Source organism: Phyllostomus discolor, chromosome 12 (assembly GCF_004126475.2).
Source record: "Phyllostomus discolor isolate MPI-MPIP mPhyDis1 chromosome 12, mPhyDis1.pri.v3, whole genome shotgun sequence".
Lineage (NCBI taxonomy): Eukaryota > Metazoa > Chordata > Mammalia > Chiroptera > Phyllostomidae > Phyllostomus > Phyllostomus discolor.
In genome coordinates, this window is record NC_040914.2 from 17,982,060 (window position 1) to 17,998,781 (window position 16,722).

Consider the following 16,722-nt stretch of genomic DNA (forward strand, 5'->3'; position numbering starts at 1 on the left):
CCCCCCCCCCCCGGCGCGCGCTCTCGGCGGGGGCCGGGTTGGGGGGGCGGTGACGGGAACGTGGCGGGCGCGCGCTTTCGCCCACCCGGGGTTGACCCCGAAGGCGCGCGCGCGCGGGTAGGTGGGAATGGGCAGGAAAGGGGCGCGCGCCCCGAAGAGGGAGAGCCAGACGTTGGGGAGGGGCCGCTTTCTACCCTCCTCCCACTTTGCCCCCAAAAGACAGACTCTAACCCTCTCCAGACCCAGTACCACTTTCCTCAGCCATCAGTGTCACTCTGAGATAAAGGGCGACCACCGGGGTTGGTTTCAGCCTTGGCCCCATCCTCACTGATTCCTGGCCCAGGTCGGTTGTCATGGTAACCCCTCCCCAGCCTAGAACACCCCCAGGCTCCTTTCCCCTACACTTTTGTGTCTATGGAGTCCCAAACCTCTCCTGTCCCTGCACCAGGAGGAGGTTACTAAGGCAACCTAGGTCCCTGGTGGTCCTTCTGCCCCTACCCTCATTGGTTACTATGGCAACCCTACCTAGCACTCAGGTAGAAAGAACTCCAGCCCCAAGGACACTAATTATTGAAGGAAACACCTCTTCCCCAATCCATCCCCCCAGCCACCCAGTTGGCATTACCATGGTAACCATCTCCCCTCCTTTCCAATGGTGGGAGGTCCATGGACCAAACCAACCAGGTATTTTTATTTAGAGAAGATGCTCTGCTGAGGAGTGGTTGCTATGGTTACAGGGCCTGACCATCCCTAGGAAGGTGAGACACAGGCAAGGCCAAGCCCTGGTTACTATGGTAACTGCGGCAGTCCCCCCCTCCAGTGCCCCTAAAACCAGACCCACAAAGGTAAGGGGATGGTTTCAGATTGTCCCTCAGGATGGAGTGTGTCTAGGGAAGTGGTTGTCATGGTAATAGCTTCTGTCACTTCTAGCCCTACCTTTCTGGACACAGTCATGAGAGAGAGATGGTTATAGGTTGCTATAACTGACATCCTTCCCACCCATTCCTGAGATGCTCCAGGTAGTGTCTGAATTAATGGGACTTGAAGAAAAGTGATTCCCTGGCCCCATTGCCACTTTTGTAGGTAAGATGAAATTGTGTTCTACTATGCAAAGTTGGCCGATTTGGGGTTTGTGGTTCTCTTTCCTCAGCAGTGCAGCTGAGCTGGACTGAAACTGTCCCCCTGGTGCTCCCCCAGCCTGCAACGTAGGAGGTAAGAAGTCTCTCATTGTCACCAGCCTTTGTGTGGACATTGGCCTTTCCTTGTCCCCAAAGGCTTTCCCACATACCTCCTCTTCCCTGCCCATCACATTCCCATTCTGTAGGTACAGCAACTGAGTCTCAGGCTAGATCACGGCTCAGACCAGGCGAGCCAGGCCTAAAGTGAGTCTGGACCCACTCACATTGCTTTGTTGGGAATGGAGAGACAAAGTCTCATCTTGTCTTCTCCTTCCCTTGAGCGCCTTTCCTTAAAGCAAGCCCCTGGTTTTGTTTGCTGCGCCCCTGCTGGTTTCTCTTCCCATCTGTACATTGTTTTTCTGCCTCTGGAGGTCCCGCTTGGGGACTGCCTGGGTCATCCCCTGTCCCTGGAGCACAAGGTCACTGAATAAATAGCACAGAGGACACTCAATGAATAGCTCTGTTGAGTTAGTTGAATTCATTAATGTGCCGATCCAGCTTTGACAGCACTGGTCAGGTCAGAGCCGGTGAAGGCTCGTGGAAGGTAGGCCAGAGGGAGGCAGCGGAACTGATTGATTGGATTAGAGCGAGACTCTGGAGATGGCTTCTCAGGTCCAGTCCCGGGTTCATCACTTCCCAACTGTGTGACATCGAGTGAGTGACTCCACCTCTCTGTGCTTCAGTTTCTTCATCTTTCAGTGCGGTCGTACCCAAGCAATCGAACAAGTGAATATGTATAAAGTACTCAGAACAGGGTCAGGTGCCTCGTGAGCCACTAGAACCGCCGGACCTTCAAATACCGTCATTTCATCCGCCTGGCCTCCCTGCAGGGGTTTTGCACCCTCACAGTTAAGGAAGCCACAGCTAAACATTGTCAGGGTTCTTAATGATTCCTTCCTTTGACCTCTTCGGTCCCCTCACTCAGTAGGTGGCACCTCCCCATGGAGCCGCCATACCCTCTGGTCTCTGAGGACCCAGTTTCTGTCCCCTGTCCTGCTGGGGACCTCCCGGCCCACAAGCAGCCAGACGGAGCATGGCAGAAGCCAAGGTTCTGGTGCCCACACCCTCACAGTCTCTTATCCGGGCGGTTGGAGCGGCTCATTCATTCACACACATTTGTGCAGCACTGGCTGTGTGCCAGGAAACAGACCAGACAATAAACAAGATAAGCGACATCAGCATGATAACTACCAGAGGAGGAAAATAATTCAGGGCTGGGGCAGAGGAAGAATGTGGGCGACAGGGAGATGCATTTTCACATAGGGTGGCCGCAGGAAGGGCTCACTGGACAGGTGACCTCTGAGCAAAGACCTGGAGGCCGTAGGGAGGAGCCAGGTGGATACCTGTGAGGGGTGAGCATCCCAGCAGGGGCAACAGCCAGTGCTGGGGCAGGAGTGGCCTGGGTTCATCTGAGGACTGGCTTGTGGTGGCCGGTGTGGCTGGAGCTGAGTGCTTGAGTGGGAGAGGGCAAGAGATGGCACGGGGCCTCGTGGGCCACAGTGAAGGCTTAGTGAAGGCTTTTTTTGTGAGTGATTTCTGGCCACGGAAGGGTTTGAGCAGATGCAGGATGGGATCTACTTCAAATTCTAACCAGATCCCTCTGGGCTCTGAGTGGAGAACAGCTGGTAGGGGACAAGGGTGGAGTGAGGATGACCTCTTTAGAAGATTCTAGAAACATCTCCTGTGCTTCTGTGTACCTAAGATCTAAGATTCTAAGCTGTTTAAAACTCTGAAGATTCTGTGGTTCCATAGGTTTCTTCTGCCCACAATATGATGAGTTCCGTGAGGTCATGGGTGTTGCGCATCTCCGTGTCATGTGTCCACTGCTGGGTCCCCAGCACCTGAAACAGTGCCTGGCACATTGCAGGAGTTCAACAGGTGGGTGCTGGAGGACTGAATGAGGGACAATTCCAAAGTTCTAAAGATTAAGAAATTCTTAAAGTGCAAACCAGATTCTTAAGTGACATCCAAGTTGGGTCAGAGAAGGGCAGGCTGGACTGGGACAGTTGGAGAAGGGAGGAAGGGGTTCCTGGTTGGGGGCGAGGGGACAGCAAGACCAGCGCAGGGCCCCAGGCATGGGGCCACAGTGCGGAGTTTGGCTCCTGGGACCTGAGTGGGCTTTACAGGCATGCAGAAACCCTGAACCTGGCCATCACTTTTTCACCAAGTGCATTTTTAGTGCCACCTGTGTGCTAGGAGCATAGTGGTAATGGAGACGGCACTGGCTCTACCCTCCTGGGTCTAGTGGGGAGGCAGACCCATCCCTAGACAGTGACAAACCAGAATGGGCAGGGCTGAGATGGGGACCCCAGAGGGGACCTCTGACCCAGCCCAGGGTTCAAAGAGGCCTTCCTGGAGGAGGGGGCCATCTGAGCTGTGCCCTGAAGCACAAGTAGGAGCTTTCCAGCAGAAGACAGGCTTGGGAAAAGGGGCCTGTTTGAAAGGAGACTCTTTAGGCAGAAGGAACAGGATATGAAAAGGATTAGGAAGAAGATCTATTTAAGGAAAAGCCCTAGGTGGCCTAGGCATAGACAGGGTTTGAGGAGGCACGGCCAGAGATGGAGCTGGAATGGGGGGTTCACAGAAGGCCTTGTGGAATGTTGTAAGAAACTTAAACTTCCCCCCCCCAGGGCACTGAGGAGCCTCTGGGCAGGGAGGGAGAGGTCATATTTGTGCTTTATGAAGACCCCTCTGGCTGCCACCAGGAGGGGACTTCGTTAGGAGACTAGGGGCCGCTGGGTGGAGATCTGGGTGGGCCCAGGGGGAGGGGAAGCTGTAGGAATGGGGAGGCGCTAGGAAGATTTGCTGGGTCTCTGATGTCTCCCTCCCTGGAAGGAGCAGACACCTGAAAACCCATGGGGAACTTTTTTTGCATTTCTGCTGAGAACCCAGAACGTTAGTTACACCTCCTGGGCTGGAAACCAGCCAAATCTTTGGGCTGTACTGGGGGCGGGGAGACAGCGCCACCTGGGGGTTGCTTAGGAGTGTGGCCAGTGGCTGCCGGGAGGAGTCCTAAGACTGGCAGCCTCTTGCAATGCAGCCTTTCAACTTAAAACGACAAAATTTTTATTGTGATAAAATACACATAACAAAATGTATCACCTTAACAAGTTTACGTATATAGTTTAGCAGTATTAAGAATTATTCACATTTTATGGAAATAATCTCCAGAACTTTTTCATCTTGCAAAACTGCAACTCCCCATTCCCCCCACCCCCACCCCAACCTCAGCCCCGGGCAGCCACTGGTCTACTTCCTGTTTCTATTTACAAAACAAAACAAAAAACTAGTGGCCAACATAAAAAATGGGATAATTCTGATTTAAGAAAGCATTTCTAACTTTTCTTGTAAAACCAAAGCAATCTGGCTGGCCAGCAGGAGCTAGAGGACCCGATGGCTCAGGATTTGAGGAAGTGAGCAGGGAGCAACAGGGGCGGGGTTTGGGGGCCAGGTGAGCCGTGGGGGGTGGAAGGGACAGGGGAGAGAGATCCGGGGTGGCTTCGGGGTGGCTTCCCGGAGGAAGGAATGGAGAGCAGAAGGCGCAAGCTGGGCTCGGAATGGGGTCCTGGGCATTCATAAGTGAATGAGAAGGTGACAATGACTGGAAGGACAGGACTGAACGAAGAAGAAGGGAAGGTGACTTGTTTGATAAAAACTCACTAGTATGTAACGTGTGCCTGACTGTGCTGAGTGACCTTGGGGACCCAGCAGTGACCAAGATAGGCTCCTCATGGGTCTCACAAATGGGAGGACAAGATGGGTCCCTGCACAGTGATAGCTTAGAATGGTGGGATTCGGGTGGGGAAATGGGGGTGGGAGGATGGGGCACTGAAGGAGTCCAGAATGGGGTGCATGACCCCACCTGGGAGGTCAGGGAGGGCTTCCTGGAGGAGGGAAAGTCAGAGCTGAAACCAAATAGGGAACAGGCTGGGAGAGAAGGGTAAGGCTGAGGTTGGGTAGGAGGGGCTGCTGATAGCCAGCTCCAGCCTCCCTCCCCTTTCGTTCTCACTTCCCCAGGATGTCCCGGAGGCCCAGCTAGGGCCTGAGCTTGGCCCCATGAGGCTCACCCGCTGCCAGGCTGCCCTGGCAGTCGCCATTATCGTCAACCTCCTGGTCCTCTTCTATGTCTCGTGGCTGCAGCAACGGCCCAGGAACTCCCGGCCACGGGGCCTCCGCCGCGGGTCTGCTGCCGGCCCCCATGTTACCATCCTGGTGCGGGAGTTCGAGGCCTTTGACAATGCGGTGCCCGAGCTGGTGGACTCTTTCCTGCAGCAGGACCCAGCACAGCCGGTGGTGGTGGCAGCGGACATACTCCCCTACCCGCCCTTGGCCCTGCCCCGTGTCCCCAATGTTCGCCTGGCACTGCTCCAGCCCTCCCTGGACCAGCCTGCCGCGGCCTCGCGCCCGGAGACCTATGTGACCACGGAGTACGTGGCCCTGGTGCCTGACGGGGCGAGGGCTGAGACACCAGGCCAGCTGGAGCACATGGTGGAAGCGCTCCGCGGGGGAAGCGCCCGCTTGGTGGCTGCCCCTGTTGCATCAGCCAACCCTGTCCGGTGCCTGGCCCTGAACGTCAGCCTGAGGGAGTGGACAGCACACTATGGCCCGGCCCCTTCTGCACAGCGCTGCGACGCCTTGGAAGGGGACGCTGTGGTTCTCCTACGCTCAAGAGACCTCTTCAACCTCTCGGTGCCCCTGGCCAGGCCAGTAAGCAACCAGCCTCTTCCTGCAGACAGCCCTACGTGGCTGGGCGGTGCAACTGCTGGACTTGACCTCCCCATAGCCCACCAGCCCCCCCTGACCACAGCCCATGCTCGCTGGAAGGCGGAGCGCGAGGGGCGCGCGCGGCAGCTGCGCTGCTGCGGGCGCTGGGCATCCGCCTGGTGAGCAAAGAGGGCTGGGGCGCCTTGAGTGGTTCTGTTGCAGTAAAGAGGACAACCTCGTTGCTTTGGGACCGTGGTGGGTGACACACCTGCCTACCTGTACGAGGGGCGCTGGACACCCCCATGCTGCCTGCGTGCACTGCGTGAGACAGCCCGCTATGTGGTGGGCGTGCTGGAAGCGGCCGGAGTGCGCTATTGGCTGGAAGGCGGCTCCCTGCTGGGGGCTGCCCGCCACGGGGATATCATCCCATGGGACTACGACGTGGACCTGGGCATCTACCTGGAGGACGTGGGCAACTGCGAGCAGTTACGGGGGGCCGAGGCCGGCTCAGTTGTGGACGAGCGTGGCTTTGTGTGGGAGAAGGCCATAGAGGGTGACTTTTTCCGCGTGCAGTACAGTGAGAGCAACCACCTGCACGTGGACCTGTGGCCCTTTTACCCCCGCAATGGGGTCATGACCAAGGACACATGGCTGGACCACCGACAGGATGTTGAGTTCCCCGAACACTTCCTGCAGCCTCTTGTGCCCCTGCCCTTTGCCGGCTTCATGGCGCAGGCGCCTAACAACTACCGCCGCTTTCTGGAGCTCAAATTCGGCCCTGGAGTCATTGAGAACCCCGAATACCCCAACCCGGCCCTCCTGAGTTTGGCAGGAAGCGGCTGAAGCTTTGACTCACACTCCTGCCGAAAGGGGAAACTGTCCTTTGTTTCTGGTGCCACTGGCATTTGGTAAATGGGCTGGGGATGCCAAGCGGTCCCACAGGGCCCAGCACAGTCCAGGACATCCATGTCATGACGTGCCCAAGATTTCCAGGAACCCTGGACTTCAGGGCTGGGACAGAGTTTTGGAAAGAGGGAGAAAGATTGTAGGTTCTAAGGCCAAACTGCTGTGATTCTAACCCTGGCTCTTCCACTTAACTAGTTAAGTGGCCCTGGGCGAGCCTCCTGGTTTCTCAGTTCCTCGTTGCCTCATCCGCACCAGGATTCAGTGAGTGCCCTCCCTATAAGGCACATATAGAACCCCCAGGATACTTGGCTGCTCGGGTTGCTTCTACCACTAGAGGGCGCCCTTGCCCTACTGTGGGGCCAAGGAGACTGTAAGCACAGACTACGGTTTCACAGCTTTTTTTGTCTCTTGAACCTTTGGTCTTCTCTCTAAGCCCCTGCGCCTGGCTGGACAGGATAACTAGCTCCCTTTTTTTCCAGAACACGACTCCCTTCCCTCCTGGGAGAGCCCGGTGCGGTGCATGCTGCTCTTAACCCCATCTCGCAGAGGAGGAAACAGGCTCAGAGGTCTGAGGCACATCTGTGGTTGGGAGTGAGGGTCTGGATCCAGGCCCCGCCCCTTTCAAACTGTTACCTCGTTGTTTTGTCTCTCTGCTCCTATTTCCCTGCTTGGATGGTGGGGTCAACAATAATCACTGCTGACATATACTGAGCATTTACTGTATGCCAAGCACTGCTCCCAGTGTTCACACAGATGAACTGATTCATCCCTGTCCTCATTCCCTCCCAAGTGAGAGCTGCTATTATTTCCATTTAACAGATGAGGAAAATGAGGCCAGGATGGTCAAGTCCTCTACCCAAGGCCAGAGGGCGTAGGAAGTGGCAGAGTGGGAACTTCAACGCAGGCTGTCAGTCTGGAGCCCACAATGACGAGGCCCCGGGTGCCCCTCTCCAGTACTGGTACCCAGACGGCCTCCTGTCACTGAGCAGGGGAAGCAATGGCTGCCTTTTTTTCCTTTTTTTTTTTTTTTTTTTTTTTTGGTGATAATGCACCTAAGAATAAATACTGTTTGGGCATTACCCCAATATGTGTATTTATCAATGATATACAGGTACTACTAGCATTCTGTATGTTAGTAATAAGGCTTAAATTATTTCATTTTTAAATTAAAATCAATATAGAAGTTTTTGTGTACTTGTCTCATCCCAACGGCTTGTCATGTACACCCTCTGGGTTGCACACACCTGGTTGTTGAAACCACAGGCTCTGCAGTGGGAGACCTCGGTTCCCATCCCAGCGCCGCGGCTTCCTTTCTCCGTGAACCAGGCTGAGGTGACTCTGCCTCTCTGCACCTCTGCCTTGCACCTGGGAAACGGGGTAACGAGCGCACTCGCCCCACCCGGGTGCTGTGAGGCACCACAGTGGTAAAGGGTGGGGAATCAGGGCTGTGTTTGGATTCTGGCTTGGCCACCTACTTCGTGACCTTAGGCAAGTCACAGCCCCTCGACCCTGTCGAGTAGGTGGGGGGATGGAAATGTGGAGCCCCTACAGAAGGGCCAGCAAGAAAAGACAAATACAAGTTTGGCCCAATCTCCTGAGCCTCAGATGTCCAAAGCCTGACTTCTTATAACACAGCCTCAGATCTTAACGCACAAAAAGCTCCCAAAGAGACTGTGGGGCTCCCACTCAAGGAGCATTCTGGGAACACGGTGATGATCTGGGCCACCCATCACTTGTGGCTAGGCGGTGCTCTTGGCTCTTGGAAGGCACGGCCCATAGATGGTGGGTGTCTTGTAACACATACAGGGCATCACACAATAGTGTCCCTTGTCCCACACCATTTTCAAACTTCCCCTGGGACATTCATGAAGTGCAGGTGATGCTTGAACTATTTTGCAACTGATATGGTAATATAGAGTAATATATAAATCAGCATATGTATCAGATGTTTTAAATGTTTCTTTTTAATTCTAAGAATAATGAAAATGATCTATCTATAGATTCATATTTCTTTAAGTTGTTTACCAAGAATATAAGTTAGAGCTCAACTCATTCTTAAATTATTTAATGATTTTATTTCATTTAGAAATTGGTATGACTTCTTAATTGACACAGCTATGTATATGTATATGCATGAAATAACATTTCATATATATATATGTATCTTGCCTTAGCTGTAATTTGATAAGGGAACCATATCAAATGTTTCTAGCAACTTCCCGTTAAATTGCAAATCATTAGGTGAGTTAAGGTTTCAATAGATAAAGAATTTCTTAGTATCAACCATAACGTTTTGGGGTTTCTCCTCTCATCACTGTTTTGAAGTAACAGCAGTTACATTAAAAACTTTTCTAACCCTGAGAATAAAAAACTAAAAAAATTAAAAGCCAAGCCCTGGCTGGTGTGGCTCAGTGGGTTGAGCAAACTGAGAGGTCGCTGGTTCGATTCCCAGTCAGGGCACATGCCTGGGTTGTGGGCCTAGTTGGGGTTGTGCCAGAGGCTACAGATACATGTATCTCTCTCACATTGACGTTTCTCTCCCTCTCTTCCCCTTCACTAAAGATAAATAAATAAAATCTTTAAAAATATTTAAAAACCAAAAACAAACTTTTCTAACTCTTATACCATCTGATAGTTTTGTATAGTCAATATCTTTATTATCAACTAAGTAATGATGTGATAGAGAACCAATCACAATTGACTTGAACTAATGAGTTTATATTACAATTTGTATTATTAAATGTCACTGCTTTCTCACTTGTTCTCATACTATTAATAAGCCAGAACAGAAGTATTTCAGTGTTTTAAATAGCACAGCCATCCTACCTCATACTAAGCAAACTCTAGCCTTACTTGGAAAAACCTGGTTAAGAATTATCCAAGCCCAGAACCTAACTCTCTTTTCATGCAAACACAGAGTCCTTTTTGTAAAGTTGTAATAGGTTCTGAATTTTCCAGGAAGTGCAATTTCCACGTAACATCAGGGAAGCCTGTATCGTATTTTGCTCAAAATTTGGCCAAAGGTTGTCAACAAGTTCAGAAAATCATGTTCCACACAGCTCTTGCTAGTTAGACATCAATACCACATGCGTCCAGCCAGGTTGGGAGCTGCTTACATTTTAGGCATAAATATGAGCTGCCTCCTGTTTCTGGGGGCAGCTCCACATGTCCCCACGCAGAAATACATGTTATAAAAAACTACTGTCCTCTTACTTCTCCTTTTTATTGCAGTTCAAACAACAGCGATTGTTTTCTTTTTCAGATTTCACTTATTTATGTTTTAGAGAGAGGGAAAGGGAGGGAGAAAGAGAGAGAGAGAAACATTGATCTGCCAGAGAAGGTTGCCTCTGGCACACCCCCAGTGGGGGACCTGGCCGGCAACCCAGGCCTATGCCCCGATTGAGAATCGAACTGGCGACCCTTTGGTTCATAGGCTGGCACTCAATCCACTGAGTCACGCCAGCCAGGGCTAGCGATTGTTTTTAACATCGCGTGCAGTTGGGTTATATTATCTGTGAAGTTTATTTCAGGAGAGCCAAGAGGACTGTCCCAGAGCTGCCATTCAAGCCAGCACATGCACTGGTGTGGCCATGAAGGTGGTTTAAACGTGAAAACTTTAAGCTACTATTAATCCATTGGCAAATGGTCACCACCACCTGGCTCTTTCTGGAGCCCCCTAGAGCTCCCCGTGACCGGGCAGCCACAGGACTAACACTGGACACAGTGGGAGTGGAGGGGGCCCATGTCCCAGGTGCTGCTGGATGGGACTATGCACGCATCACGCTATAAACAGGTTGCATGTTGCCCCGTACAAACCATGTGCCATGGAAAGTGGGTGGCATCCTAACACCTGTGTTCAAACTCACCTTCATGCCCAGTCGCCCCAAAATGGAAACCACCATTAACGGTGGGTATATCCAGACCATGGAATAAGCCTCAGCGATGAAAATAAAGAGAAACAAGGAGTGAACTGCTGACCCCGTGCAAAACAACTAATGCCTAAGAGCAGCATGCTAAGTAAGAGAAGACAGATGCAAAAAGCTACACACTGTGACTCCCCTGATGTGAAATCCTAACCCTCAGTAGCCCGGAGCAGAGTGGTGGTGGGGGCCGGGGCCTGGGCCTGGGGGTGGAGGGAGGCAAGGTGGCAAAGGAGCCGGCGGAAATGTGGGGTGGTGGGGATAGTGCGTATCTTGGTGGTGGTGGATGTTCTCGAATGCATGCATCTGTCTGAGCCCATCCAAACACCTGCTTTAATGGATGCGGTTTATTGTGTGTGGTCTCTACCTCATAAGATTGACCTGCAAAAAGCAGGTGTGGGGAGAGTGCAACAGACCTGGAAACGCTGTCACCAGGAAAGCCGAGCCTGAGTCATTCCCCTGTGCCAGGTTGCCCCCGAACTGCCACTCTGAGCCTAGAACCCAGGGCCCAGCTCAATCCAGGGCCACCCTGAGCCCTCCCTCCGGAGCCAGGCTCCAAGGAAGGAGCAGATCTGTCCTAATAACCAGAGGGTGGGGCAATGGAAAAAAGGGGAGGGAGATGGGCGCCAGGCCTGGGGAGGGGCCGTCCAGGTGCTTTTTCTTCTCTTATGTAACCTGCAGCTTCGGGTGAGCCGTTAGCGTCATCATCCCCGGAGGGCGAGACTCAGCGGCGCTTGCCCAGGGTCCCATAGTTGTCAGGCAGCGGAGAGGGATCTGAACCGGACTGTTCCAGCGGGGCAGCGCTGGCGCCCAGTTCGCCGAGTGCCTACCGTGCGCCAGGTCCCGTGCTGTGCCCTCTGCCTACGGCAGTGAAGGGAGGGGACTAAGGCTGCTCCCTCTTGCAGCGCCCATCCTGGTGGCGCCCAGGTCTGGGAGTAGCCTTACTCCCAGGATGGGGAGTAGCCTTACGCCCAGGTCTGGGAGTAGCCAGGTCTTGGTGTAGCCCCCTGTCCACACCAAGTAGGCTTGAGGCGGTCCCGGTCTTTCTCTGCAGCCCAGATAGAGGCAGCGTTTTAGGCAAATTAGTGGCATGCGCTCAGCAAGAAAAAAAAGGAACATAAAAAAGTGGCTAAAGACTGTGTGGTGGAACTTGGCCCACTTACATATTCTTTATATGTACACATATTGTATTTGAAGCCAGTATATGGAAAAAAGCATTACTTAGACAATTTGGGGATAAAAATGTATTTTAAGCGAAGATAATAATGCATTCACTCCCAGCTCCCTCCAAAACCCCACCAATTTCCCCAAATATCATTAAAAACCCCTAAAAACGTCTGTAACAACCCACCAAGGATTTTGGCATAATAGAAAGCATTGGGGGGGGGACAATTACTTAACCATTTGACACTTAATGAACTCATTAGTTGTACGCAGTGCTCAAGTTCGCACAATATCAGATAAGAGTTGTATTTCCTCACTGCAAGTCTTGTGGGCAACAAAGCTGAAAAAAACGATGCTAAAGGTAATCAAAATAATACCCACTGCACCCGGACTGGAGGCGCCCCGAGGCACCTGGCAGAAGTCTGCACAGTGCAGGTCCTGAGGAGATACCATCAGCAGCGTGCGACACGCTCCGGTAACACAAAACAGGATCGTGTTAGAACCTGCGAGTTGCAACTGGTGTCATCCCAGCCTGGACTCGCACAGCACTGAAAAATAGTTGCAAGGCAGGCTTTTGATTCAAATAGCAAATTTTGGGTTAGAAGGCAGGGGAGCAAGTCATTATGGGAACTGGAACTATTTGCTGTGAGAGTTCCGATACCGGGGGTACCTGCGTTCTTACACAGGTGGTTACAGTGGAATTTCTTCCCATGAGTGGTACAGCATTTTTAACTGGAAGAGAATAGACGGAGAGTAAAGTGCACTCAGCTTAAGTGCACAGGCTAACGAATGTTTCCAAATGTTTGGATCCGTGGGAGCACCGCCCGTATCAAGACACAGAACTTTTGCTGTGTCACAAAAGCTTCCCTTGCGCCCCCTCCTGGTACAGAAGCGCCCTGGCAGGCTACCCAGCGCTCTGATCTCTCCACAGAGCGGCTTGGCCAGGCCTTGGCCTTCATGTAAATAGAACTACACAGTACACGCTGTTTCTGGCCCCTTACAGTCAAAATAGTCCCTGTGAGGTGCTGCCAAGTTGAGTACAGTTGACCCTTGAATAACACACGGTAGGGAGGTTAGGGGTCCTGCCATCCCCCACACACAGTCAAAAAACTGATGTATAACTTTTGACTCCCCAAAACTTCACTTTGTCTCTCAGTATTCACAGCGGACTGCTTCCAGGATCCCCTTGGGCCATTCCAACCCTGGTCGCTCAAGTCCCCTCTACATTATGATACAGAGGCAGATCTCAGCACACAGTAGGCCCTCCGCACTCACACTCCCAACCAGACCGAAACAGTGCAGGTATTTATGGGAGAAAATCCACGTCACCCTGGCTTGAGTGCCAGCCTGTGAGCCAAGGGGTCGTGGGTTCGATTCCCAGTCAGGGCACAAGCCTGGGTTGCGAGCCAGGCTCCCAGTAGGGGGTGCTTGAAAGACAAACACACATTGATGTTGCTCTTCCTCTTCCCCTCTCTAAAATCTTTAAAAAATAAAAATTAAAAAAAAAACCACGAGTGAACCTCCACCATTCAAACCCATGTTCAAGTATCAACTGTTTTGATCCTTCCTTTTTCTTGCCCAGTAGCCTTCCACCGCATGAATAATTGTCCTCATTTATCCAGGGACTTGTGAATGGATGTTGGCAGTTACACAGACAGCAGATGTAAATTTTGTGTACTGCTGTTTCTGTGAAGTTTTCATTTCTCCTGGATAAATCCCTAGCAGTGGTTACTGAGCTGTATGGTGTGTAGTGTGTATATATGTATTTGTAAAGATTTTATTTTGAGAGAGAAAGGGAGAGAGAAACATCAATGTGTGGCTGCCTTTCACGTGGCCCCCACTGGGGACCTGGCCCACAACACAGGCCTGTGCCCTGACTGGGAATTGAACAGGCAACCCTTTGGTTCACAGCCCACGCTCAGTCCACTGAGCCACACCAGCCAGGGCATAGTGTATATTTTAACTGGATATGACTGCCTAGCTATTTTCTTTGATTTGAGAAATGAACCTAGCTTTGTTGTTTCACTTATTTATGCATTCATTGGCTCACTCTTCTACATGCCCTGATGGGGGGTTGAACCGGCAACCTTGGCACATCGAGGGGACGCTCTAACCGAGCTACCCTGCTAGGGCCTTGCCTAGCCATTTTCCGGAGTGACTGGACCACATGACATTGCCACCAGAAATGCACAGGCTCTGCCCAGCTGCTCCACATCCCCACCAGCACGTGGTGCTCTTTGTCACCGTTTGGGCAGGTGGGGGCAGTGGCATCTCCTGGTGGCCTGGGACATCGATAGACAGACATTTCCATGAAGTGCAATTTATTCTATTTGTTATTTATTTCCATGCAGCTAGTTCTTTCAGTCAAATTCCTAAAAATATCTGATTCAAGATCCCTGACAATTTCATTGCTAAAAAGTGTCCTCTAGAGTGACAGCAGTATTTGTTGTCAGTGTTCCCCTACCCAGAGTTCCTGGACAGGGTGGGATGTACCTCGGAGTCACAGCATGCATGTGTCACACACACTCTCACACAGCTACAGCCACCAACACAACCAGCAAAGGAGCCAGCACATGGCGTCCTTCCTCTCAAAAAGGGCAGAATCCCACATGGCAACCTGTGCCCCCTGCCCTGAAAACGGGGCAGCCAGGCAGGCTCCCAGGACAAGGCGTGGAGGATGCTACTTCTCCATCTTCCTCTTTCCTAGCCTCGGGTCAGGGCAAGAGTCAAGGAGTGGGGAGATTTGGAACGACATTCACACTCACATCCACATATGTCCCAGCAGCAAAGCTCCCAGATCTGGGGTTGGGGAGGGAGTCTGGGGCCCCCAGCTCCCCGGCGTGTGTGGGCGGGGCCCTCCGAGCCCCAGTTTGTCCATTTATCCACCCCTTGTGATCCAATGTCCAAAGTGCCATCAGGGCGGGGAAGATCCTCACTGGGGTTTACATGACCGATTCCTTCTCAAAGGTGTCAGCATCCCCAGCAGGTCCCGGGTAGCGTTTGAGGAAGGGGTTCACCTCCTCAGCGGGGACTGGCAGCGGGTCCAGGGGCGCCTCGCTCTTCACATGGATCAACTTAGGCACCGAGCTCCGAGATTCTGTCCGATTCACGTAATGTTGGAGGAGTCCCGCCCCAAAGGCATCACCTTCCACGTTGAGGACGGTGCAGGACCGGTCCCTGAAGGGGGGGAAGTGATGGGGAAATGAGTAGGAGGAGAGGGGTCAGGGCCCACCCCTCCCCGGAACCATGAAGTCCCTCCCCACCACTCCCTCCTACACAGAACCCTTTTCAACAACGGGAGACCCAGGTCATCCCTCCTTCCTCCCAGGATGCCAAGTCTCTCTTCCTCCCACCTAGATCCCCAAAGACCTCTTTATCTGCACCCCAGAAACCCCCTATATCCCCTCTTTGCTCTGGAACCTAGAAGTGTCCCATCATATTTCCTCTGCCTTTGATCCCCAAAGATGTCCTCCTCCCTCGCTGGACCCCAGTGATCCTTCTCCCAACAAGACGAGATTTGTCCCTTCTGGAACCTCAAAGTCACCTCCCTTTTGGGGGGCCCCAGAAGACCCTCCTCTTCCCCCTGTAGCACTGAGTTCTCCTGAGGCCTTCCTCCTCCTGTGAGAATCCCAGGGGTCCTCTTTCTGCGTATGTGAGTGTGTAGATGTGGCCTTCTAGAAAATGGAGCTATAGAGTTCACACACCATAAAATCCACCCTTTAAAAGTGCACAGTCCCGTGGTTTCCAGTGTAGTCAGTCTTGTGCAACCATCACCACTATTTCATCCCAGAGTATTCTTATCGCTCCGAAAGGCCCACACCCACTGGGCGATCACCCCACATTTGCTCCCATCCCCCGGCCCCAGGCAACCACTAATCTACTTCCCGTGGATTTGCCTTTCCTGGACATTTCACAGAAATGCAACCACAGACTACACCGTCCTTCGTGTGTGGCATCTTCATCACGTTTTCAAGGCTCATTCACGTGGTGACACGTCTGTGTCAGCGCTTCATTCTACAGTCCATTGTATGGATAAGTGACATTTCCCTTATCTGTTCATCGGCTGATGGGCACGGGATATTTCTACCTGTTCACTATTATGAACAGTGACTAACAGAGTAATGTACTAGGAACATGTGTGTACAAGTTTTCATGGACATGTTTCCAACTCTCTTGGGTGATATTGCTAAGACACACGATAATTCTCCATTTAACTCGAAACCAGTCTGTTTCCAGTCCTGTATGTTCTTAAGAGTTTAATCGTAACAGCTGACAATTACGTACACAGTATTTACTGCTCTCTAGAGGCTCCTAGAAGGGAGTTGTGGGTATAAAGTCACCTAGTACCAAGGAGAGACTATTTTTTCCATTTTACAGATGGAGACACTGGGACAGAGAGAAGAAATACTTGCCCAAGGTCACGCTAGTGAGCCATGGTGCCTGGGATTCTAACACCAGCAGTCTGCCTAAGAGTCCACTCTATTACCCATTGTGGCACTCGACCTTTCTGGGGTTCTTTTTAGAAGTTCCAAGATCCCTTCCTTCCCTTCCATTGGAATGCTCGAGGTCCCATTCCCTCGCTGGCGGAACGCCCGCCTCCCTCTCCTCAACCGCCCAGCGACTCTCCATGGCCCTCCTGCTCATCCCTGTTAGCGGGAGTGCCGCCCAGCCCGCTGAGGCCCCAGACCCACACTCACACTAGCCAGTCCACGGCCAGGATCAAGGAGATGTCAACCGGTAGGTTGACTGCTTCGAGAATGATGGCCAGGGTGAGGACACCTCCAGCAGGGATGCCTGCTGCACCGACACTGGACGCCGTGGCCGTCACCCTGGGGGAGGAAAAGGGCGGT

At 52.3% G+C, this 16,722-nt stretch overlaps 2 protein-coding genes across 3 annotated transcripts in view; one reads left to right on the forward strand and one right to left on the reverse strand.

The window, feature by feature from the left end:
- Positions 1-16,722, reverse strand: part of SLC1A5 (solute carrier family 1 member 5) — a 28,128-nt gene that overhangs the window by 2,115 nt on the left and 9,291 nt on the right. The window contains exons 8-9 of one of the 2 annotated variants that reach the window (XR_004900123.1): positions 16,570-16,701; positions 14,393-15,049 (exon numbers count right to left, since the gene is read on the reverse strand). Coding sequence is in view for 1 of the 2 variants with exons in the window: in XM_028530509.2 (XP_028386310.1) it covers positions 14,815-15,049; positions 16,570-16,701 (367 nt within the window). In the remaining variant the exon portion in view is untranslated. Of the gene's footprint in view, positions 1-14,187; positions 15,050-16,569; positions 16,702-16,722 lie in introns of those variants that run through there. The other variant, XM_028530509.2, reaches the window with a different exon arrangement.
- On the forward strand, positions 62-9,071 carry LOC114510920 (fukutin related protein). Its single transcript, XM_028529443.2, is given in 7 exon segments — positions 62-1,212; positions 5,196-5,888; positions 5,890-5,950; positions 5,953-6,024; positions 6,027-6,076; positions 6,079-6,117; positions 6,120-9,071. Coding segments are annotated over 6 exon segments (1,482 nt in total). The 5' UTR covers positions 62-1,212; positions 5,196-5,234; the 3' UTR covers positions 6,726-9,071.